The following is a 25,239-nucleotide window of genomic DNA, read 5'->3' on the forward strand; positions in this document are numbered from 1 at the left end:
AGGAGATGTGTGTGAGGCTCTTACCCTTAATGATTACAGAGACGTGAAAATCTGTATTTAGGGGAAAGAAAGCATCACTCAGCCATTTATTTCGGGTATTTTCCTGAGTGTCACAAGAGCGATGTTGTATTCTGGCCTGTATTTCTACTATGTCTGTCCTTAAGCCTGGAAACATTGGTGTTCCTCTGTAGAACCTGACGACCACCTGACAGTGGCAGAGTCGCTCAAGAGGGAATTTGACAACCCCAGTACAGCAGACCTGAAATTCCTGGTGGACGGAAAGTACATTTATGCACATAAAGTCCTTCTCAAAATTAGGTAAGGAGTCATTTATTTTGAGACTTGAAACAAACATATGATTTTCTAAGTGTTCACAGAACTAGAGGAGGCACTTCAGTAGTTATGAAAATAACGTAAGGCTGATTTCACCCTTGCGAGCGTGCATTGCAGCCGGGAAAACACAGGACACGGGAAACGAGAACCACTGGGGCCTGTGGGGGAGAGAGTAAACGGCTACGGGCTTCCTTAGACACTTTGCGGGTGGTCTGTCCAGCCTGGCATCAGAACGGCTGGCTGCCACCTGGGCTTCCTGCCCAGGACCCAAGCTTCGTCACTTTCCTTGTCAGTTGTGGGACAGTGAACTTTTAGATGCTTGGGAAAAAGAGAAGTTAAGGCTTTTGCAAGGCAGCAAGGTCTGGGGTAAAATTAACACCGAGATTTTAAAATTCAGATTTATTGAGGCATCAGTTTTGAGCAACGAGCTGCATCCATTTGAAGTGTGCAGTTTGAGGAGCTTTGACATATATTTATGCTGTGAAACCACGGCCCTGTATCAAGACATAGAACATTCCTGTCGTCCCTCAAAGGTCCCTCATGCATCAGCCCTGGGGCAAGCACTGATTTTCTTTCAGTCACTATAGATTCGTTAGCATTTTCTAGAAATTTATGTTAATGGAATCATATAGTCTGTATTCTTTTGTGCCTGGCTTCCTTTTCTTAGCATAATGATTTTAAAAACCATCATGTTGTTGTGTAACAGATATTTAAATCCTGCTACAATGAATCACAAACTCAGTATGGCATTTTAGTCTCAAGCACACCTCTTTGGTTGTGCTGTCCAACATTCCTTCACTCCTGCTATAGCCCCTAAACCTTCCTAAAAGAGACAGGGGCATTAGTTTGCTAGGGCAGCTGTAACAAAGTGCCATACACTGAGTGGCTTCAACAACAGCTCTGGAGGCAGAAGTCCAAGATCAAGGTATTGGCGGGATGCATTCCTCCCAAGGGAGAGTTCATGCCTCTCTCCCAGCTTCTGGTGGCTTGCTGGCAATCTTTGGCATTCCTTAGCTTGGGGCATGATTGACCACTCCAGTCTTTACGTGGGGTTCTCCCTGTGTGCATGTCTGCATCCAAATTCCCCATTTTTATAAGGACACCCGTCATCTTGGATTAATGTCCACCCTGATGACCTCATTTTAACTTGATTACCTCTGTAAAGATCCTTTCTCCAATTATTGTTATATTCTAAGGTTAGGGCACCAGCATATGAATTTTGGGTGGAGGGGCACAATTCAACCCATAGCAGGAGGTAAAGAAACAAAATGACTCAGTTTATGAAAAGAAACCCACCCAATTTCCATAAATGCCACGCTGCGCATGGGGTGCGGAAATGACACCTCGGAGTCAGCTCTGCTACATCCGGTTTGTATCTGCAGCCTCGTCCAGTAAGTGGTGGTCACTACACTTCCAGCCAGCAGGGGAAGCGAGGGACCAGGATGGGGACACAGAGGTGTGCAGTGTGAGGAGAATCCTGTGCCACGCCGTGTTTCCTTTCTCCTTGTCAGTCCCCTTGAAGCCCCACAAGGATGTGTCCCTCAGGAGGGTCGTTTGCTCTCGCCCAGAAGCTAGGACCTCACATGCTCCTTTCTTCTTCATTCAGGTGTGAGCATTTTCGTTCTTCATTGGAAGACAACGAGGATGATATCGTAGAAATGAGTGAGTTTTCGTATCCTGTTTACCGAGCCTTCCTGGAATACCTGTATACAGACAGCATCAGCCTTTCCCCCGAGGAGGCAGTAGGTAATCACCACCACACTCTCCCAAGAGATGGGCACGATGCTGAGTAACGCGCAGGGTGGAAGTGGCCGTGAGGGCGATCGCACACATAGTTCTGTGTCCAACCCACACTTTTCCCTGGTTACTGCTTCATACAGAGGGTGACTTGGTGGATCTCAAACCATCAGACTGTGGAGCGGGTGCTATTCTTCCGTAACTGCCGTATGTAAGGAATGCGCATGACTGTTCGGCAGCCACACCTGCCGCCCCTGAGATGTCTACGTTAGAAAGAAGATGAAATGCACGTAGTAGTAATAAGCCCTGTGGTCTCCATAACCGGGAATTGCCCTCTAGACGGCTTTGGGACAGAACGCTGTGGGACTTCTGGGGCCTTCTGTCCTGAAGGTAGTGTGGGGCGTTCACTGCACCTCAGGGGTACGGACAGTAAAAAAAAAAAAAAAAAGCCACATAGATCAAACGGGCACAGAGTAACAGACATACTACATTTCAGTTCACAGCTGTTGGCAATATTGTTAGCTGGTGGCACAGAGAATTAAGGAATTCTGTAAGGAACTGAAGAAACAGCTCAGCCTTTAGATTTTTAAGTTAAATATTCCTTTTACATGTATAAATCCAGTAGCGGTTTTTACCAGATCAGCATTTAATTTTCCTCAGGTAAACAAACATCTGATTTCTGGAGTTTTACAGTTTTCCTCCCTTTCTTCCACAAATGATTTAGTGCCTATGCCCAGCATGTGCCACAGCTCCTCTCAGTGTCTGTGCAGGAGACAGACCAGGGCCTTGCCCCTGGGGGCTTGTGTTCAGATGAGGGAGACCAGCCCTAAACAAGCAAATATGGAAGGCCTCCGTGAGGAAGTACAGGGAGCAGAGAGCGGGGGAAAGCAAGAGGGAACAGCCGCACAGATACCTGAGGGAAGAGCCTTCTGGGAAACAGTGAGTGCAGAGGTCTGAGACAGGCACAGATTTGTGGAGGAAGAGGAAGAAGGCCAGGGCAGGTGGAGTGAAGTGAGACTCAGTGCGGTAAGAATTAGGTCAGGCAACGGGATGTGGGCAAGAGCATGACTACCCTTGGGGGCCACGGTGAAGAGCTTGAGTTTTAATCTTGGTGTGGTGGAAAGCCTTGGAAGGTTTTGAGCATGAGGCTTGTGTTATTTAGGATTTGCTTTAACAACAACATTTTAAAAACTGTGGTTTAAAGGAGACAGTGCAGGGCATCCCTGCGTGTGGCCTGTGCTCATAGTCCAGGACCGCGTTTGCATTACTGGCAGGATGGAGGAAGGGACGATGATGAAGGGGCAAAGGGAAAATCCTAGTGTCTCTTAAGGAAGGGTCCTGGAAATGCTACATGAGAGGCTGGGGGAAGTGGTAGAGGAAGAAAGGGAGAACAGGTCTGTGTGCTGGTGGGGCTGAGGCACAGCAGCTTCCATGACAGGAGTGATGTGTTTTAAAAGATAGTAATTATGACGGTTCAGGTATAAGGTGATGACGATACCCTGGATTAGGGTGGTGTAGCGGCAGAGGTGTTGAAAGAGATCCTATTCTGGATGTATTTTAAAAATGGGGCTGATGGCACGTTGGGGTGTGCGGAAAACAGAAGTAACGACTGCTCTAAGCTGTTTGGCTGAGCCGGTGGGTTCATGGAAGTAGCATTCAAGACGATGAGGAAGATGGAGAGCAACAGGTTTTGCCCTTGAGTTTCAGAAGGCAAAGGAGTTTTGAGTTGCTTACTAGACATCTGCACTGGAAGGGCAGGCCTGCCATCTTTCTATACCCACTGCCAGCTACACCCTGCATCACAAGGGATGTGTGGGCACCCCAGCCTGCATGGCCAAGCTCCATTCACCTAGGCCACCGCGGGGGCTGGGCATCTGCACATTGGTGGCATGGTCGGGAAGGGAGCAAATGTCCACATAAGTGGCCTCAGGGCCAACTAGGTAGGGAATTCCAGAGTCCCCTGTAACCAAAGTGTGGTCTAGGAGTGGATGCCTGGCTCTTGGCCACTGTGGTGAGGACTGTGCCTGGAGGAGGTGCAGATCTGGGCTGTTTTGAGCAGGGGCTCAGGGCAGGATCTTCTCTGAGGGCAGCTCAGGAGAACACATTTATGTGATTCTGCAGTTCGGAGTGTGGAATAGAGATAGGAATTTGGGGTTGCGAAGAACTGACCAAAAACAAATGAGCCATCACAGGTCTCAAGATTTCACAAGATTTCAGTATCCTCCACTGGGCCATGGGCCTTGCCGCTGTAATTTTGGTAGTATTGGTCAGGTTACGATGAAAACAAGTTTGCACCCAGCCCTCCTACATACGCAAGATGCAGTGGCAGATGGATGCAAAAACGGTTGATGTTTTAAGATTGATGAAATCCCATCTCTTTGTCTCTTAGGCCCCTGGGAGGCACTTTGCAGGTTAGCTTGATGTAGATGTGATGATTTTCTGGCAGAGGATTCAGCTAACCTTTTGATCAGATGACAACCTGATGTAGAGCTAGTGAGTGTACCTCTCTGAGCGTGGGGCGTGCTGGTCTCGGGATGCTTCATCCTGTTCATGCCAGGGCAGGAGGCCTCGCACAGTGTTTCTAGCCAAGCCTTGTATCCAGACACAGCTCCTTTCATAAGTATTTTCACAAAGTGTTCCTAGCATTCTGTATGCTAATTAACAAATCCCCTGATGGAGATTTAGATAGCCATATCCTTAACTTATTGTGTTAATCACTCCGTCATGAATTATGTGAAAGTAGGTGACAGATAATATAACGGGACTCATCAATATTTATAGGTGGTATTTTAAACTGAGGGGCAGGGTTGGTGCTGGAAGTCACTTAGGGAAATAAGTGAAATCAGAATCTGAGGATTGAACCCTGGGGCACTCAAAACATTTGGAAGTTGGGAAGAACGGCCGAGCCAAGAGACTGAAGAAAATTACGGAGAAGAAAAACATAAGTAACACAGAGTTTCAAGAAGAGAAGCATCACCAACCACATCAAATTCTGTGTAAATGTTGAGTAGGACAAACCAGACAACAGCCCCTTGGATTTGGCTCCATGGAAGCATTCGTGACATCCGGGAGTGGAGGGGATGGGATTCTGCTGGAATGGCTTAGCGGGAGAAGGGGAAGGGAGAAAATGGAGACAGCTAACAGAGAGGATGTTCCCCAGGTTTACAGAGAAATGGGGGAGACTGATGGGAGACAGACACGTGTCCCATGTGCTGATGGAAATGACCCAGGAGAATAAGTGACAGTGCGGGGTCGGCCTTTACAGGAGAAATATGAAAGCCATTTTCACTGTGTGTCTGCTTTTCCACAGCTACTTGTTTGTGTATTGTATTTGCTCAGTTCGCACATCAACAATCATTGCTTGAAGGGTTGAGTGAGTTTAATGGGGATGCTTGTAATCACTCCCCCTAATAAACATCTCTTCCCGCCAGGATTGCTGGATTTGGCTACCTTTTATAGAGAAAATCGTTTGAAAAAGCTCTGCCAACAAACTATCAAGCAAGGAATCTGTGAGGAGAATGCCATTGCCCTGCTTTCAGCTGCTGTGAAGTATGATGCTCAGGTAAGAGAAGCACCCTTTCAACTAGCTGACCTTGTGGAAAGAATGGTAGGTGTTTAGTTCATAAACTAAAATAAACAAGTAAACCAACTAAAAGTACCAGAAAAAGTGACCATTTGTATAATGTTAGGGTGGAGCTCCAAGGAAGAAGCCCTAAATAAAGGAAAGGCTTGACAGGGGCACCTGGGTGGCTCAGTCAGTTGAGTGTCTGACTTCGGCTCAGGTCATCATCTCGTAGTTTGTGAGTTCGAGCCCCGTGTCAAGCTCTGTGCTGACGGCTCAGAGCCTGGAGCCTGCTTCGGATTCTGTGTCCCCCTCTCTCTGCTCCTCCCCTGCTCACATGCTGTCTCTCTCTCAAAAGTAAGTAAAGATTTAAAAAAAAAATTTTTTTTAAAAGGAAAAGATTGATAGGTCTGATTTCAGAAAGAAAAACATATCTAGACATCAGAAATTACCACCGAGAAAATTAAAAAGTTGATACAGTGGGGAAAATATTTGCAGCATATGGTGAAGCACATTTACCATAGTTAACATATAGTTCTTAGAAAACAAAAAGAAAATATTAGCAGTTTGGTGGAAGTAAAATGGACCAAGGAACAAAATGGATTTATGAATAAATGAAAAATATAAACGAAACTAAGGTATAATTTTTCACTTGTGAAACTGGGGAATATATTCTTAGAGATAATGCAGGCGCAGAATATTATGTGTTCTCCTGAACAGCTGCTAAGGGTGTGCATTGGGGCAGTCATTGTGGGGGCACTTGGTACCAAATGTATTGAAAGCTTTAAAGGTGTACTTCTTTAAGGAATCCACTTGTAGGAATTTGTCCTAAGGAAGTACTCGTGGATTCAGACAGATTTAGCTTCAAAGGCTAATTGTACTGCAACACTGCTTATAATTTTGAAAAATTAGAAAAAGACAACATGAACAGTAGAGGTTTCTTTAAACTGTAGAATATTTATACTATGAAACTATGCAGCAACTCAAAATACATTAATTGAAAAATGAACATTTTTAAAAGCATCAATTTAAAAAACATTTTTTTAAAGCAGTTTTTAAAAAGACTGACATTCATTATCTACATAGAAAAAAAGAGACTGAAAAATATACTCAAAGGTCATCTTTGGTGGAATTATGGATGATTTTTATTTCCTATCTTTGCTTGTTTTTTTCTGAACTTTCTACAGTGACTGTGTATTGTTTTGACAATAAAGAAAGGAAAGAAAACCTGTCTTAGAGCTAAATCTTTAGGAAGCAGCCCATTCTTCTTGGAGTCGATTTCCTTTTGTTATAAGGATATCCTCTCTGGTCAAAAAACAGGAACATTTTAGTGGTGGGCAAAAAAAAGTTTGTAACTTCTTTTCTGCTTATTAAAGAAAATTTGGAAGATACAAAAAAGTATGAGGAAGGAGATGACTCATCAAACCAGAGAACATTAACATTTTCATACAGCTGCTTCTGTTTTTTTCCTGTTACATGATGTATATTTCTCTAAACACTAGATTTTTTTTTCCCTTAACATTTAAAAAAAAATCTTACCCACCTTGAAACATTGATATTAAAAGCATAGTGAATGTCTTTCATTAACATAATAATATATTGGGCACTTAAAACATGCAGAACACTTCATGGCTAGGCCAAACTCTTCGCTAGTTTGTGCAAGTCATGGTGATAATACTGGAGGCTGGCGCCTAATCTCCAGTGATGAGGCCGTGGGCACACAGTGTTTCTGCCAGGACTAGGCTTCATTTTCAAGACTTTTTCAGATTCCATATTTATGTCAATTATTTGTATGGTTACCTTCCAGCCTTCTGTTTCCTAGAAAGTAAGCTCCTTGAGGAAAGGCAGGGGCTTTGTTTTGCTCACAATCATAGACCTAATGCCTTAGGGTAGTACCTAACATATAGTAGAAACTCTTTTCATCTAGAAACATTTCAGCTCCTAAGGGAATATAAAAGGGGAGTATTTTAACAAATACTGACAGTGGAATGAACAATACAAATACTGTCACTAGAGAAAGGTACGTAGTGCCTATTTCTGAGAATAAAAAATCTGATTCTTTGCACTGGCTGGTATGGAGGAACTTGAATATTTTACTCTGTTATTTAAATGTTTACAAGCATAGATTCACATTAGCTGTACAGTTTTATAACTATTCTTTAGGTATTGCTGTACCAACAATTCTTCCTATTGGCTTTCAAATGCTTGTCCCTTCCTATGTGTCTTGGGAATTTTCATGCTGTGTTGCATTGCATTGGGATATACAAATTTATTAAAGTATTTTTTGTTTTTGTTCCTAGGATTTAGAAGAATTCTGCTTCAGGTTTTGCATAAATCATTTGACTGTAGTAACACAAACTTCAGGCTTTGCAGAAATGGACCATGATCTTCTGAAGAACTTTATCAGCAAAGCAAGCAGAGTTGGAGCCTTTAAAAATTGATCCTCATCTGCAAGAAAGAATTTTTGGTATTTCCATTTTCCCTGCAAAAGCCGGAGAATGACTTTTCCTTAACTGGCTGAATACTTCTGTCAAAAGAAGGTGGTGGTCAGTGTGCCCTGTGCTGAAGTCTGAAGTTTACTGTACAAGGCATTCCGTGCTCTGATCAGATGTGACTAAGGTCAAGGGAAAAGAAATTAAAATGTCTTATTTACCATTTCCTCTTTCACGTCCCTTAAGTTGGACATTTTTGGTACATTGGTCTAAGTATATGCTATCCTGGCCAAATTTCTGTTCTTAACAGGCTGATATCACATAGAGAGCTGGACAGTACATTGTCAGCATCCAGAACGGTGCCTTGCATACATAGGCACTCAATTCATTTATTACAAATCTTACGTATGCCCTGAAAACAGGTTTATTTGTGGAATACTGGATGAAGGTATAACAAATTGCACAAAAAGAAATTTGAGACAGCCCATCACTATTGAGGTTCATATTCTTCTGGTACCTGGTTCTTTTTTTTTTTTTTTTTTTTTCAACGTTTATTTATTTTTGGGACAGAGAGAGACAGAGCATGAACGGGGGAAGGGCAGAGAGAGAGGGAGACACAGAATCAGAAACAGGCTCCAGGCTCTGAGCCATCAGCCCAGAGCCCGACGCGGGGCTCGAACTCACAGACCGCAAGATCGTGACCTGGCTGAAGTCGGACGCTTAACCGACTGCGCCACCCAGGCGCCCCTGGTACCTGGTTCTAAGTAATAGTGGCTAACTTAGAGCATTAATTAGAATTCACAAACAGCCTTGACAATTTAATTGTCAAAGTCCCAAGGGCTAATTTTAATTTTCTATTTACTCTGAGTCATTAATTTCTCATATGGGATTACTGAATATGAAGTACTGTCTTTGAATGAATGTTATTTCTGGGCTCATCTGCCTTACATAATTGCATAATGTCTTTTCTTTTTGTGTTGAGAGATTTGCCTGTGTATGTAAAAATGATTATGTGTTTTTCTTGTAGTGGAGTTTTATGTCACTGTAAAACAGTTCTCTTAACCTGGCACAGAATAATTATAAAGTACTAGCTGAAAAGGAACTCATACTTACATTTCATGGACAGCATTAAGAAGAATGAGATAAATTTATATTTTTTCGGTCAAAACAAGTTACCCAACTGCAAAAGAAAAACTGGAACGGGATGTAGGATGTAGTGTCAGATTCCTCTAACATGGGTTTCACAATATGGTATGTATTTCACAATATGATATTATGTAAAGAAAACTCTTTTGGAATTAGAAACCTTGTTCTGATGCTGAACTATTTGATAATAAAGTGCTTATTTGTAGATAATAGAACAATTGGGTTTTTTTAAATCCCTAATAAGCAGCAAAATTATATCAACTTTATATCTCTTACATTTATACAAATCCATTTGATTAAGCTTATTTTTGGAAGTACTCAGATAACCTATCATAGCAAAGCCCACCCTAAAACATAAATGGCATATAAACAACATAATTACTGTTCATATTATTGCCTCTGACTACTCTTTATTGGTGAGGTCACTTTTCAATCCTTAGTTTCTCTTGGCTTATCTGTTTTTGCAGACCTTATCTGGTAGAGGCAAAGTGACCTTGACCTCTAGTTCTTAATCAGAATCCTGTTTTGGGAATTATATAGTCTTATTCAGTTATTTGTTATTTGAAGTTAGCCATATATGCCATCTGTTTTCATTGTTTGTTAGATTTGCTGTTTTATCTATCAAAGAAACATTCACACCTGGTTATTATCCACAGCTGTCAGTTTAGGCATTTAGACAACCGCAGCCTGCAGTGCTGACTTCTCCTCCTCACCTTCCAATGCTAGCTGGAACGGACCAATGCCTTTACATCTTCACAAGGTCTTCCGAAACCTTCTCTTCCCTTCTTGCCTATTTCTGACAGGGTCTTAAGCTTCTTTCTTTTATGAAGTCATTTCATGTAAAAACTGGAACACTCAAAGGGAACAGATGAGTTTACTGAGGTATGAAAAAACGGCCTGCCTTTTACCAAACTCCACAATGGGTCAGTAGCCCATGCTGCCACGGTACAAGTTATTAAGAAGGGCTGCATGGATTTTTACCCAGATTTTCTAAGCTCTGTTATGTGTAGGTTTGTGCTGCTATTTCTCTCAGTTCTTATCTCTTTGTACAACAGAACAATCTATGGGACTTTTACCAAACAAAGATTCTAATTCAGTATATTTGAAGTTTCCTAAGTAATCCTGATATTGAGCCAAGTATGAGAATCACCGTTTAACCCTTAAAATCTGGAACTCCAAACAAGAAGGGGCTCATAGACCAGTTTGAGAGATGACGGATGAGTCCCATGGATACATCTCTGAAAAAAACAGAGCTTTCTCTCTCAGATACAGATGAGTGTAGAGCCCCAGAAACCTTGCTGTTCAGTTAGGGATATGTGAGGGAAAAGGGACATTTTTTATAATGACACTACATCATAAATTAATGGATCCTTCATTTTACAGAAGTTCATCTTAGATTTTCTTTCCCTATGTTCTGTTTCCTCTCTGCTCCCACAAGAAGTTCAGTGGGTTAGTGCTTCCAGCATAATTCCAATACACCTTACACAGAGAAAGGTTAAGATTTTACAAGAATATGGTCATTTGCGAATAGAGGTTTGTGAAGATATCATTTAAAGCTTTTTAAAAGTAAAGGTTAATGTACTGACCTGAGTCATTTTTCAGCTGAGACCTGAAAAATTGCCAGTCATTATGGACCAGACTTGTTGATTTTTATTTAGAGGCAGGATTCCTGACCAATGATAATGAAAAGCAAACAACAAAAACTATATAGTCTTGTCTGTTTTTTGGTCTATCTTATTAGCCTTCCCCATGCTATTATTACAACAGACGGGCTGGGAAAACTGTAAAGAAAAATGATAAATCATACCTGTTACTTTCAATTCAGTCTTTGTCAAAGCATAAAAACGTAAACCATACTGATTTTCTTTCACTAAATGCAGTTAAAATCATGATGTTTTCTATTGAGGAAGTAAGTGATGTTAGTCTGTGGAATAAACGTAACTTTCATATTAAATTGTCATTATTTTATATTTCAATGCTAGTATATAAGCATACTCCCAAAATAACAGACACAAAAAAAGATTTATGAGAATATCCAGGTTCATACTAAAAGAGATTGTTTTAAATCCCAGACACTATCAGCATTACCAAGATATGTTTCTATGTAAGACACTATACTTGTAGTAGAAATATGCTATTTCTAAAGGTAAGGTTTCCTGTTGTCCCATAAAATACATATTTAGTCCAAAGGAAAATTCTGAATGAATTGTTACCAATACCATGTACACTGTCACAAAAATGAAAAACAAAAATATGCTTTGAGAGGCAAGTTTCTATGAAATCATCCAGATGGTACTAGAACTACAACATATAGGTTCTTCCTCCCCACCGTTTGCACCAAGAAACTGTAATGAGAAACAAATCAGTAAATGAATTTGAATTTGTCCTTTTTATTCTAAAGAGTTTTTATTATTAGAATGCTAGATCTCTGGAAGTGATCAATTTTCTACCATCCAGACTAAAAACTTTTAGCATCCTAAAGGCTGCTTTTTGCTTTGACCTAAGAGATGCATTTCATGTAAGATCCCAAAATAAATACAGTCCATTGAGGTGTGATTGCCTTTCTTCCTTCAGGAACAAACATGTTGCTGTTCTAGAAGGAGAGAATTCCACTTTCCACCCTGTTTTTGAGAAATCATATTACTGAAATTCAAGATAATCCCTTATCTGAAACCCTTGGTATGAGATACATGTCGTCCCGTTTTTGGAGTTTAGTACCTATACCACCTAATATGTAATACCTGAGTAGGGCCTAGGTTAGATTCCCAAAATCAACGTATTAATATTTTTTTGTAGTGAAACAAGAGTATTCCTACTAAGTAGGATAAAAGGCTGTAAATAGCTCTATGCCAGTTTAGACACGTTTGACGTCACATGACTTTTGCCACCAAACAAACGCACAGACTGCTTGGGTTTTTAAGCCTTTTGGATCTCAGAATTGCAGGAAAAAGACTGTGGACCTGTGAGACACAAATAGGATGTTTGGGAGGAAAGGCCTTTAACACACACTTTGCATTAGATGAGAGATTCTTGCTTTTACTCCTCTTACGATTGTCCATTTTTCTGTGACGCCTTATTGTTCGTCAAACACACAGGCGTATTCCCATCTCGGCGCACTGGTTTTTCCACTGGGTGTCTTCCCATCGTTGCATGACTTACTACCTCACCTCCTGGCAGGCTTTGCTCAAATACCACCTCAGTGAGTCTTTCCCTGACCACCTATTTCCCTAGCACTCCCTGCTATGTTTTTCTGCACAATGTATTTCTTGTTTATTCACTTCCTCTCTTTCCCTGAAACTACAATTAGAAGGTAAACTCCACAGAGATGGGGATCTTAGCTTTATTTACCCATTGCTGTATCTCTTGCATTTAGAACTGTGCCTGGAATATGGTGGGTACTGAGTACATGACCTATTAAAAGAGGAAGGGAATATTATTTGTTTCCATATACTTGGAAAAATATGCAAATATACATTCTCTTTTTTTTCTTTTTTGACCACGTATGAGTTTCTTTTACGTGCTAGAGCTATAAGAGCAGCCAGGCTGATGCTTCCCATTTGCAGAGGGAGTTTGATGCAGGGACGAGTAGACAGGCAATAGGTAGGTCAAACAAGATGATTTCCAATGGTGATAAACGCTGTTACACTCTTGGAGGACAGTAACACAATATAGAGTAAGGATTTTTAGCTTGTGTGGTCGAGGGAAGGCCTGTGAGCTGAGCCATGAAAGACAGGAAGGAATCACCTGTGCAAAATTCTGGGGGAAGAGCACTCCAGGCAGAAGGAACAGCAAATAGAAAAGCCAGGGTTGGTATTAGGAGAGAAAAGGTCAGTGTGGCTGAAGCACAAGGAGCAGGAGAAAGTAGCAGAGGAGGAGGAAGAGCAAGGGAATGGGGCCATGCCACAGGCTGTGACAAGGACTGTCAATACTTGAATAACAATGTAAATGAATTTCTATTTTAAAGGGATCAATTTTGCTCTTTATAAAGGATAGAAAGGGAACAAGGAGACCAGTTAGAAGTTTAAAACCATGGTCTCGACAAAAGTTGATAAATGACTCTTAAGATTTTGACTTGACCAAGTAAGTGGTTAGTAAAATGGGGAAAGATCGAGGTAGAAACAAGGTATCTTGATTTAATTTTGGTTTATGTTTTAAGAATTCGGGGAGGGGGTGGGAGAGTCCCACTGCCTGAGGGCTTTGACCTCCACAAAGAGGTCACGCTGGATAAATAAATTTGGGAATCATCAGCATAGGAAGCCAATGGAAGGTTAACAGTGGACAAGGCACTAGGAGAGAAGCCAGATAGAGAAGAGAACATTAGTGCACTTGATACAAAGAACACATCAGACCATGAAGACTCTTAACAACTAATTTATTTTAAAATAAACTATTAATTGTAGAAAATAGTAACAAAGCAATTTTAAATGTACAATTTTAACCAATACAAAAAAGCAATAAAGCAATACCTGAAGCCTTATGTAAGTAATCTCAATATATGATCTCTGAAGTTCCTAAAATTCTGGCACTAACTCTAACGTAAACCTTTATTAGCTGAAGACCCAGAAATATGGTAGCCCTTGACCTAAAAGCTAACTGATTTGTATGATGTTCATGCAGAAACTAATGAGGAAATGGGAGAAAGCTTTCTAGTGCCTTTGTTATCAAGATAACAAGTTTGAAACTTAACTGAGCACAAAATAAAATGTCATTTTCTAACAAATAAGACCAGAATTCTTTTTAAAAAGAATTCTGGGTAGACAAAGTGATTTTTCCTAAAAGCTAGCTGATGCTACCTTAAATATCACCTAATTTAAATTATACCATCTCTAAATAAGTTAATCACACAAGATAGTTTAAATACACCTTTAGGTGCTGGGGCGGGGGGAGCGCCTCTTTTTCTAATGTAGCTGTTTTAAGTTGAAGCTTTTGCACAAAATCAGATAGAAACATGAATGCCTAACCCAAAGACCTTTGATTACTTGCAATTTTGGAGTAGAAATGATGTGGCTTTGAATATGCCAGTGTTAGACCATACTGACTTAAAAAAAAAAAAAAAAGATAAATAGACAATTGCCAGCTCAAAAGATACATGGAAGACATGTACAATTCCCGAGAAAACACACCCCTTCCCAAGTTTAGGAGGGCAGAATAATTGCTGAGATGCAATTAAACAAACCTCTAAGAAAGAAAAATTAAGGCTCCTATAGTTAACAGTCTGTGGAGTAAAATTATTTTAGGTCTTGATTCTTCGGACCCAGAAACATTAGAAAGTGCACTTGGGATATCCTGTCTTAGGGCCCTCTGTGGCAAAGCTCTAGCTGAACACTTTATTTTCCAAGTACTAGATGGGTACTTCCTGAATTCGGGGTTCTGAATGGTTTATAAAAACCAAGAGTACTATTAATAACCCTCACTTTAAAGCAGGAGTTGGATGGAGAAAAGGATCAATAAATTCTTACAAGTCCTGAGGTATGAAATCTGTATCAGTAGTATGACAACATCATTTGTTTATACTCTGCTTTCTGCTTGTATTTTAAAACTAAAATTTATAAAACAAGCACACAGTACATCAAATTCCATTAGTAAACTAAAATCTAATGTGTAAAAATTAGTAATTTTTTCCCTAGTTTCTAATATCTGTTTTAGCAGAAGAGTTCAGGATCACTTGGGTGAGGGGGAAGTAGTCAGCCAAATTGCATTTGGAAGACAGGACACATATTCTAAGGGCGTTCATGTTAAATTAAAAAATATATAAATATAAATTAATAAAATAATAGCAAACATCACATATATGCCACAAGAAAAGACAAAGTACTCAAATAGGCCTGGGTTGCTGGGATGCCCCTCCCAGGGCATCCTCGCCGTTTGTAGAGCACAGCAATTATATTTTGGAAATGAAAACATCTGCTACAACTTTCTAAATGGCAGTATTTACACAAGATTTTCAATCTTGTGCAATAACAATGTATATTCTACTGACTACGACGTTGCAAGTGGCTTAGGAATCCCCTGCACGCACAGGCAAGCCCATCTGCACACTCGAGATCCAATATCTGTAAAAAGAGCTGAAGATCATATCCAATGTGGCCGTAAACAGAACCTGGGAGAGTCACATAGTCTGCTCTGTGAGAGACAATGAGGCCACAGGTGTATACGGTGCCCAGTGAGGTCATGGGATCCTCATTTTTCTTCCCTGTTTGAGGTATCCATGCTATCGTTCATTTTTTGCTTCTGCATTCGTGTTCGGGTAGATGCTGGAAAAAGGATGCAGAAATGTTAACAGCACTGATGGTGCTGGATGCGTTGACAAAGGGCTGCCATAAACGTTAGGCTTGTGCCAAATCGATGGAGTTCAGGGCCTGGCAAAGCAGTGGTTTCCAAAATTTTATCATATAATTTCTATCAGTACATTTTTTCCCAAGTATGTACCACCAAAATATGTATGGTGTGTATGTATACCATCTATATTTGTAGATAAGTTATAAAACACACACAGCCCAAACATCAAAAACAGAGGAGATAAAAACAGATTCTAGTATTTTCTCTATGTACCAAGGGGTGGTCTCGCATACTTGCAGGCGTGCCCAGCTCTGCAGACCACCGCTCCAGAGATGCTGAGGCTGGGTTTGGCCCTGTGGCCCAGCCGAATGCCGGCCTGGCAGAGAATGAGGTGTTGGAGTGAGTGGTATTCGTCACAAAGCAAGTAATTCCCTTGTGCTTGCAGATACCTCGCAAAGACGTCAGCTGGCAGCTCATTTAATTCGGACATGAACATTTTAAAAGTACGGTATTAGTTACAACACAGCCAAAACCAGAAAACTTCTTTTAAGTTATTTAAAAATTCTTAACTTGATTTTTGTGGTGGGCAGAAGCTCTTCTTTAATAAAGAGGAAACAAATTCGCATTTGGAAAAGAAAGAAAATACGAATTCTCAGTCTTCCCCCCTCTCGGCAATCTAGCACTGTCTGATGGTCTTCTTTGAATGCAATTCAAGTCTTTGAGGAAAACTGAAGAATTCCTTAGCCTTAGGGGTTAACATTCCTGCTGCTTCTCCCCAATTTTCCAGCCTCAGAAAGGTCCTGAACTCCAGCCTGGCACTGAGAATTCACCATCACAGCTGAGTGTGCCACTGGAAAATGTACTGACGACAGCAACTGAACTCTTCTCTAAGAAAATATGCGTGTTTTTACAGCTTTCTGCTCCTTTTAAAATGCGTATTTGTGAGCTTCCAAATGCCTCCAAATGTTTTCAAAGCTTCATTTTGGTCATAAACTTCATGTCTATTTTCACATAATGAGGGGAAATGCCACAACTACTTAAAAGTTAAAATAGGTGTGTGTCAGTTGATGTAAAATACAAAAATTTATTTATAACCAAAAAATTTAAACTCTTGGTATATTTACTTTTAATTGTACTCTTTGAAATAACACATAGATAAGGTTTTAAAAAATCAAAAGCATTCTTTTTGGTTTTATTATTATTTTTTTTAATTTTAGAGAGAGACAGAGTGCGTGTGAGCAGGGGAAAGGGGCAGATGGAGAGAGAATCTTAAGCAGGCTCTGTACCTACGTGGGGCTTGATCCAAGACTCTGGGATCACGACCTGAGCTAAAGTCAAGAGTTGGATGGATGCTCAACTGAGTCACCCTAGCGCCCCAAAAAACATTCTTTTAAATACTTTATAGTTTAAATACTTAGTACTGACAGACACATGTTTAGAGAAAGCCTTTTTTTAAAAAAGTCACATTTCAATTGGTATTGTTCTTATTGGTATGTCCTATGACCTAGGAATAATAGGGTTTTTTTTTTTATCTTTGTTTATTTTTGAGAGAGAGAGAGGGAGGGGGAGGGAGAGAGAAAGAATGAGAGAGAGAGAGAGAGAGAGAGAGAGAGAGAGAACGAACTTGTGCATGTGAACAGGGGAAGGGCAGAGAAAGGAGACACAGAATCCCAAGCTGGCTCCATGCCGTCAGTGCAGAGCCTGATACAAGGCTCAAACTTACCAACCGCAAGATTAAGACCGGAGCAGAAATCAAGAGTCGGATGCTTAACTGACTGAGCCACCCAGATGCCCCAGTAATTTTAATACTTATCTCTGAAGTATGTGTCTTCTTTCCCCATACCAGCTATATTTCCTGTCAATGGATCTGGCAGATTATCAGGAAGTGTCACACTTAAACTACCGCAGTTATCTCTGTAGGACAACCCAGTAGCAGTCAGTACATGTTTGTCTTTTTCTTAACGTAGTTCCCATTTATTATACTTAGGTTAATCTTTTATAGTCTTAGAGTGGCTGAGGATAGAATCCCATTTGTCTTAACATTCCCGATTTATGTCACTCTGTGTAATCTGGAAAATGATTTGGTGCTCTTTATCAAAATTCTGATTTCCAGCAATGGAAAACTTGTTTGACAGCAAATTTTTAAAACTTGCAAATTAGAGAAGTTCCATAATAGGATAAAAAATTATTCTTCAAATAAGGGGGATGATGTTTATATATGCTGATTTTATTAAAAAAAAACCTTTCCTTATATCCAACACTCTTAGAGTTCCTCATTATAGTTTCTCTCTCCTGAAGTATTTCTAGCCATTCATGTTGACGATGTGGTTTCACTTCTTAGTATTTCTACACTAAAGATTTTAGAAAGAGTAAAGATGACCTTCACTTTGCATCATACATCTAATCCACAAATGTCTGTGGGTAAAGAGTACATACTTGATTGAATTGCATCTTCAGTGTATAAGCAAGTGTGCTAAGTTAGGGAATTATATGTATTTATTCCTTTAAAACAAGAAAAGGCCTTTTGCAAGATAAACAATGTTTCATATTTACATAAGGTGAAATGATAAGTACTTACTCATTTCTGCCAGTTTCTGTTGAAATTTGGATTCCCCTGGGAGATGTTTACTGCAGATTTAAAAAAGACAAAACATTTCACATGTATACAGATAAACGGAAAACTCAAATTTTTAATAACTATGGTGATTTCAACGACTTACTTCACACTCTTAGTGAGTGACTTTTAATTTCAACACTTTATAAACAAAAAACATCTAAAATATAACCATCACAAATTTAGAACCTTTTTGTATTTTGTCAGTGAGTCTTACAAAACACAGTAAATATTTTTCAAGAGTAAGCACTTAAAAAGTCTAATGTTGGGGCGCCTGGGTGGTGCAGTCGGTTAAGCGTCCGACTTCAGCCAGGTCACGATCTTGCGGTCCGTGAGTTCGAGCCCCGCGTCAGGCTCTGGGCTGATGGCTCGGAGCCTGGAGCCTGTTTCCGATTCTGTGTCTCCCTCTCTCTCTGCCCCTCCCCTGTTCATGCTCTGTCTCTCTCTGTCCCAAAAATAAAAATAAAAATGTTGAAAAAAAAAATTAAAAAAAAAAAGTCTAATGTTAATCGTAACAAACTTTTATTAATAGCTTTATAAAAAAACATGAAAAAACATCAGATTGCCAGTAGCCGATATTTTCAATGACTTTCAGTAGGCAGTACATGATTTATATGGTGCTTTTAACTTTGGGATACATTCCTACCTATTTTGAGCAATGTTCACAACTTCCAAATGAAATTGGCATAAAAGGGCCTGGTGGAAGTCAGGAGCACAGCTGCACTCTGGCTTCTCCACAGGACCATTTCAAACCTGTTCCTACCTTCCGTCTGCTTCATCTGATCCTTCAATATCAAAGCGTAGTTTTTTCAGTGGTTTAGGAGGGTTGCCTCCTTCAGCACTTCTTTTGAGCACACGGTCGCTGTTACACACCATCTGATTTATTTTCTGGAACTTCTCAGAAGTCTACAAATTACAGAATTCTTTATTTTAAATCATTAAATGCCAGAATCTTGCAGTCAGCAACCTTTAACTGTAGTCTGAGGGGTGTCAAAAATCAGCTGGGGTAATACCTGCATTTTCATTTTCTGCTTTATTGCACCAAATGAGATATGAAAAATCTTAGAATCAGTGTAACTACACTTACCCTGCCCCAATTAAATACCCTCCTGTCTCTCCCCATGAGGCTTCTCGCCTTCCTCCAACAAGTCTGACTTACTCTGAAAATCCTGGTTCCTCATTTTGGGAACCCACCCACACACAAAACCAAGGCTACTTCTCAGAAGTGTGTAAAGTTAGAATGGCTTTCTGGAACCTTATGGGTTTTGTTTGTTTGAGGGCATAACAGGACCAAAGAGACTATCACAAGAGTCTAATAAGAAGTGAAATATCTTTTCAATAATAATTCTGGATTTGCTTTGTGGGTATTAAGTCGACAAGTCATATAGTTTATATATTTTAAACCATTACTGATAACAGTATTTATTGAAATGTGAATTCATTAAGTTTTTAAATAAAAATTCAAATATCAAAAGACTTTGAGTCCATTCATTATTACTGGAGATGATTTGCGATATACATCTCTTGAGGGAGAATCCTGTCACAGCAAAGTAAAGAAAGCTTTGGTAATAAGTACCGAAGGGGACACAATAACTTATTTCATCCAAGGGACAAACACACGGAAAAATTCTATTTCTTATATGTCTAATTTAGAACTGGAGCAGGTGATTACCTCAAGGATGTGTATGAAAGTGTTCATCTGAACTAAAAAATGAAGTCAGACTGTTGATAGAAATATTAAGTCTGACTGATCTGACAGTGAGGATTAGCTCTGTTAATTAAGCTTTACTTTCCAAAAATTAAATGAGGTAATTTTCTAAAAATTAAATGCAAAAACAAGTTTAGATGGAAAATATATTTAGAGCACATCCTGTGTACATATCAAATTTATGATAAGATTTTTAGTTATCAGCTTTAAAGTATATAAGTACCTGTAACATTTTCTCAATTCTTTTAGAGGTTATAGCAAGCAGAAAAGTTTGAGGACCCCTACTCTATTCGGATCCAGATCCAACTCTTCCTGTGTGGTCCCACATCTCTTTTGTGAAGCCTGATAGCTATACCCTAACTTGAGCTCAATACCAATATGTTTTAACACTCAGTCTTTTAGTATACAAGCCACCATCCTTCTCTAGTTATTTCATTTGAGGCAGTGGGTAGGCAGACTCTAGAATGGCACTCATGAATCCCCACCTCCTAGTTTCTACACGCTTGTGTAATACTCCCTTCTCTGAGTGTGTGGATTGGACCTAGTGTTACCTTGCCTCTGACAAAAATATGACAAAAGTGATGAAATATCACTTTCAATATTAGTCACAAAAGGACTGTGACTTCCATTTTGCTCTATACCTCTCTCTTTCTTCTTGCTCCGAGGGAAGCAGGATGCCATGTTGTAATGAGTGGCTCCATGTAGAGGCTCAAGTGACAAGGAACTGATGGCTTAGAAAAATCTATGTAATGTATTATATAATTTCAAAGGATGTTTAAAAAACCACTTTGAAATTCGCCAATTAGGAGTATAATTTGAAATTAAATGTGATTTGAAAATAAATCTATTTTTCTTTCTTTCTAAATTCTATGCAATATGCATTGATGAGGTGTTTGAATAATAGCATTTGTTAATTCAAGTTAACAGAAATCTGTAATTTCTTTTATAGTTACAATGCATGCTCCTGTATTTTACAGAAAGAAAATACTCACCCCAAATGATTCACCAATTGATACTAAGATTCTGTCAAGATAAAATACAAGTTAGTAATGAAAATCATATATAACTGTGCAGAGATGAACATACATCATTCTAAGCTATTAGAAATACCAAATCAAAAGTTTGCTCTACCCCAGAACCACAACAAAATTATAGTCATCAGTGGCTTATTCTAACAATGCTACTCTAATCATACACTGAGCTGGTCTCTTAGATTTTTAAAGAACTACATGACTGAAAGACTATATTCTGCCACTGTCCACATTTAAAGAAGATAAAGGAAAATTTTAATTTATCCATATTTAATTCTCATAAATCAGTGCGTAAACAATTAAAATTTCTTTCACATTTTCTCATTAAAAATTTGCCTAACATTTGGCAAAAACTTATAGTATTAAATAATCAGTATTCGAATTAAGATTTCTACTGATATATAGTAAAGTCTGTCATATATCTTAGAATCAGAAATCTCTATTAGTCTGTCCTTGTTTGAACCATATAATTTATGTTCTTTTGTTTTTGTCTGAGTATAGTTGACACATTATGGGTACACTAGTTTCAGGTGTATAACACAGTGATTCAACAAGTTTATACATTATGCTATACTCACTACAAGCTTAGCTACTGTTTGTCACTATGTATTGCTATTACAGTATCACAGACTATCATCACTAGTGTCACTACACATGCTGTACATTTTATTCCCACGATTTACTTATTCTGTAACAGGAAGCCTGTATCTCCCACTCCCCTTCACTCATTTTGCCCATCCCATAACTCCCTCCCCTCTGGCAACCGCCAGTTTGTTCTCTGTATTTATAGGTCTGATTCTGATTTTTGCTTATTCTTTTCTTTCTTTTTTTTTAGATTTCACTTATGAGTGAAATCATGTGGTATTTGTTTTTTTCTGACTTATTTCACTTAGCAGAGTATCTTCTAGGTCCATCCATGTTGTCTCAAATGGCATAATCTTGTACTTTTTAACTGCTGCATAATATTCCCTTGTACATATATACCACATCCTCTTTATCCATTCATACATGAATGGACACTTAGGTTGCTTCCATATCTTAGATATTGTAAATAATGCTGCAGTAAACATACAGGAGAACATATCTTTTAGAATAAGTGTTTTAATTTTCTTGGATAAGTACCCAATAGTGGAATCATATGGTATTTCTATTTTTAAGTTTTTGAAAAGCCTCCACACTGTTTTCCGTCATTGGCTGTACCAGTTTTACATCCCCAGCAACAGTGTACGAAGGTTCCTTTTTCTCCATATCCTCACCAACACTTGTTATTTCTTGTCTTTTTGATTCTAGTCATTTTACAGGTGTGCTATCTCACTATGGTTGATTTGCATTCCCCTGATGATTAGTGATTTTGAGTATCTTTTTGTGTATCTGCTGGCCATCTATACATCTTCTTTGGAAAAATGTATATTCAGATTCTCTGCTCACTTTTTTAATTTAATTGTTTATTTGCTATTGAGTTGTATGAGCTCCTTATAAATTTTGAGTATTAACTCTTTGTCAGATATATGGTTTCAAATATTTTCTCCCATTCATTATCTTGCCTTTTCATTTTATCGATGGTTTCCTTTGCTGTTCAGAAGCTTTTTATTTTGATATAGTTCCACTTGTTTATTTTTACTTTTGTTTCCCTGGTTTTGAAGACATATTGAGAAAAAAAATGTTGCTACAGCTGATGTCAGAGAAATTACTGTCTATGATCTCTTCTAAGAGTTTTATGGTTTCAGGTCTCACATTTTGGTCTTAATCCATTTTGAGGTTACTTTTGTGTAAGGTATTAAAAAGTGGTCCACTTTCATTCTTTTACACGTAGCTGTCCAGTGTTCCCAGCACCATGTATTGAAGAGTTGGTCTTTTCCCCACTGTATGTTCTTTCCTTCTCTGTCATAGATTGACCATATAATCGTTGATTTATTTCTGGGATATTTTGTTCCATTGATCAATGTGTTTATTTTTGTGCTAGTACCATGCTGTTTTGATTACTACAACTTTGTAGTAATTATGACACTGAAACCTTTCTTGAAATCTGGAATTGTGACATTTCCAGTTTTATTCTTTTTTTTTTTTAATATTTATTTTTTGGGAGAGTGCAAGTGGGGGAGGGGCAGAGAAAGGAAGACAGAGAATCCGAAGAGGGCTCTACGCTGACAGTCTGGCAGCAGCGTGCCTGATGTGTGGCTCGAACTCACAAACCACAAGATCATGATCTGAGCCAAAGACAGACACTCAACCTACTGAGCCACCCAGGTGCCCCCTGTTCTTTTTCAAGGTTGCTTTGGTTATTCAGGGGTCTTTTGTGGTTTCATACAAACTTTGTATTATATGTTCTAGACTGTGAAAAATGCTATTGATATACGGATAGGGATTGCATTGAATCTGTAGATTGCTTTGGGTAGTATGGTCATTTTAACAATATTAATTCTTCTAAGCCATGAGCATGGAATATATTTGCATTTGTTTGTGTCATCCTCCATTTCTTTCATGTTTTATAGTTTTCAGATACACATCTTTCACCTCTTTGGTTAAGTTTATTCCTAGGTATTTTATTCTTTTTTGGTGCAACTGTAAAGTGTTGTTTTCTTAATTTCCCTTTCTGCTACTTCAGTATTAGTGTATAGAAATGCAACAGATTTCTGTATGTTAATTTTATATCCTACAACTTTACTGAATTCACTTATTCTAGTAGTTTTTTGGTGGAGTCTTCAGGATTTTCTATGTACAGTATCATGTCATCTGCAAACAGTGACAGTTTAACTTCTTCTTGACCACTATGGATGCCTTTCATTTTTTTTCTTCCCTGATTGCTATGGGTGAAGCTTCTAGTACTCTTAAGTAAAAGTGATGAGAGTGAAAATCCTTTGTCTTACTCCTGATCTTAGAGAAAAACCTCAGTTTCTCACTATGATGTTATCATGTGGTATGTATCATGTTATCTGTGGGTTTTTCATACATGGCCTTATTATGTGGAGGTATGTTCCCTCTAACACCACTTTGTTGAAAGTTTTTTATCATGAGTGATGTTGAATTCTGTCAATGCTTTTTCTGGGTCTACTGAGATTATCATATGATTTTTATCCTTTGTTTTGTTGATGCACTGCACAATGTTGATTGATTTGTAAATATCAAACCACCCTTGCACCCCTGGAATAAATCCCACTTGCTTGTGGTTAATGATATTTTTGATATGTTGTTGAATGTGATTTGTTAATATGTTGTCAAGGATTTTTGTATCTATGTTCATCAGGGATACTGGCCTGTAGTTTTCTTTCTTTGTGGGGACTTTGTCTGGTTTTGGTTATCAGATCAGGATAATTCTGGCCTTGTAGAATGCATTTGGAACCTTTCCTGCCATTTCCATTTTTTTGGAATAGTTTGAGGAGAATAGGTATTAATTCTTCTTTAAATATCTGGTAGAATTCATCTATTAACGCATCTGGACTGGACGTTTATTTTTTGGTAGTTTTTTGATTACTGATCCAATTTCATTACTAGTAATCAGTATGTCCAGATTTTCTATTTGTTCCTGATTCAGTTTTTGAAAATGGTATGTTTCCATGAATTTATCTATTTCTGCAAGGTCATCCAATTTGTTGGTATACAATTTTTTGTAGTAGTCTCTTAGATTCCTTCATAATTCTGTGGTGTCAGCTGTTACTTCCCTTTCCTTTCTGATTTTATTTACTTGGGTCCTTTGTCTCTTTTTCTTGATGAGTCTAGCTAAGGGATAATCGATTTTATCTTCTCAAAGAACCAGCTCTTGGTTTTGTTAACTTTCTTCTTTTTAGTCTCTACATCATTTATTTCTGTTGTGATCTTTATTATTTCCTTTCTTCTACTCACCTTGGGCTTTGTTGTTCGTCTTTTTCTAGTTCATTTAGGTGTAAGGTTTATTGTTTATTTGAGCTTTTCTGGCTTCTTGAAGTGGGCCTGTATTGCTATATATTTTCCTCTTAGAACTCTTTCACTGCATCCCAAAGATTCTTAGACTATTGTGTTTTCATTTTCATTTCTCTCCATGAATTTGTTTCTTCTTTGATTGTTTTGTTGGCCCATTGGTTATTTAGTATCATGTTGTTTAGTCTCCACATGTTTGTGTTTTTTCCAGTTTTTTCTTGTGATTTATTTCTAGTTTCATACTGCTGTGATCATAAAATATGCATGGTATGATTTCAATCCTCTTAAATTTATTGAAGTTTGTTTTGTGTCTCACATGTGATCTATCCTGGAGAATGTTCTATGTGCACTTGACAGTAATATTTTTTTTGTTTTTGGATTGAATATTATGTCCACCTGTTCCAAAGTGTCAAAGACAATGTCTCCTTATTGATTTTCTGCCTGAATGATCTATTCACTGATATGAAGAGGAGGGTTAAAGTCCCTTACTATTACTGTACTAC

The 25,239-nt window shown here is 38.7% G+C and overlaps 2 protein-coding genes and 1 long non-coding RNA gene across 13 annotated transcripts in view; 1 reads left to right on the forward strand and 2 right to left on the reverse strand.

The window, feature by feature from the left end:
- The window catches only part of RCBTB2 (RCC1 and BTB domain containing protein 2), a 59,089-nt gene extending 49,667 nt beyond the window's left edge, over positions 1 to 9,422 (forward strand). For all 11 annotated transcript variants that reach the window (XM_043578477.1, XM_043578520.1, XM_043578531.1 and 8 more), the window contains 5 exons: positions 192 to 318; positions 1,940 to 2,079; positions 5,502 to 5,632; positions 7,933 to 8,099; positions 9,092 to 9,422. In XM_043578477.1, the coding sequence (XP_043434412.1) occupies positions 192 to 318; positions 1,940 to 2,079; positions 5,502 to 5,632; positions 7,933 to 8,073 (539 nt within the window). In that variant the 3' untranslated portion in view covers positions 8,074 to 8,099; positions 9,092 to 9,422. The remainder of the gene's footprint in view (positions 1 to 191; positions 319 to 1,939; positions 2,080 to 5,501; positions 5,633 to 7,932; positions 8,100 to 9,091) is intronic.
- Positions 8,165 to 9,096, reverse strand: LOC122482163. Its single transcript, XR_006296996.1, has 2 exons — positions 8,819 to 9,096; positions 8,165 to 8,581 (listed from the first exon to the last, which is right to left on the reverse strand). It is a non-coding gene; the product is annotated as an uncharacterized LOC122482163 (long non-coding RNA).
- A 4,143-nt stretch (positions 9,423 to 13,565) lies between the features above and the next one.
- The window catches only part of RB1 (RB transcriptional corepressor 1), a 180,128-nt gene continuing 168,454 nt past the window's right edge, over positions 13,566 to 25,239 (reverse strand). Inside the window, exons 24-27 of the mRNA XM_043578450.1 lie at positions 20,804 to 20,834; positions 18,867 to 19,009; positions 18,068 to 18,117; positions 13,566 to 15,464 (exon numbers count right to left, since the gene is read on the reverse strand). Of these exons, the coding sequence (XP_043434385.1) occupies positions 15,391 to 15,464; positions 18,068 to 18,117; positions 18,867 to 19,009; positions 20,804 to 20,834 (298 nt within the window). The 3' untranslated portion in view covers positions 13,566 to 15,390. The remainder of the gene's footprint in view (positions 15,465 to 18,067; positions 18,118 to 18,866; positions 19,010 to 20,803; positions 20,835 to 25,239) is intronic.

The sequence above is a fragment of the Prionailurus bengalensis genome, chromosome A1 (assembly GCF_016509475.1).
Source record: "Prionailurus bengalensis isolate Pbe53 chromosome A1, Fcat_Pben_1.1_paternal_pri, whole genome shotgun sequence".
NCBI lineage: Eukaryota > Metazoa > Chordata > Mammalia > Carnivora > Felidae > Prionailurus > Prionailurus bengalensis.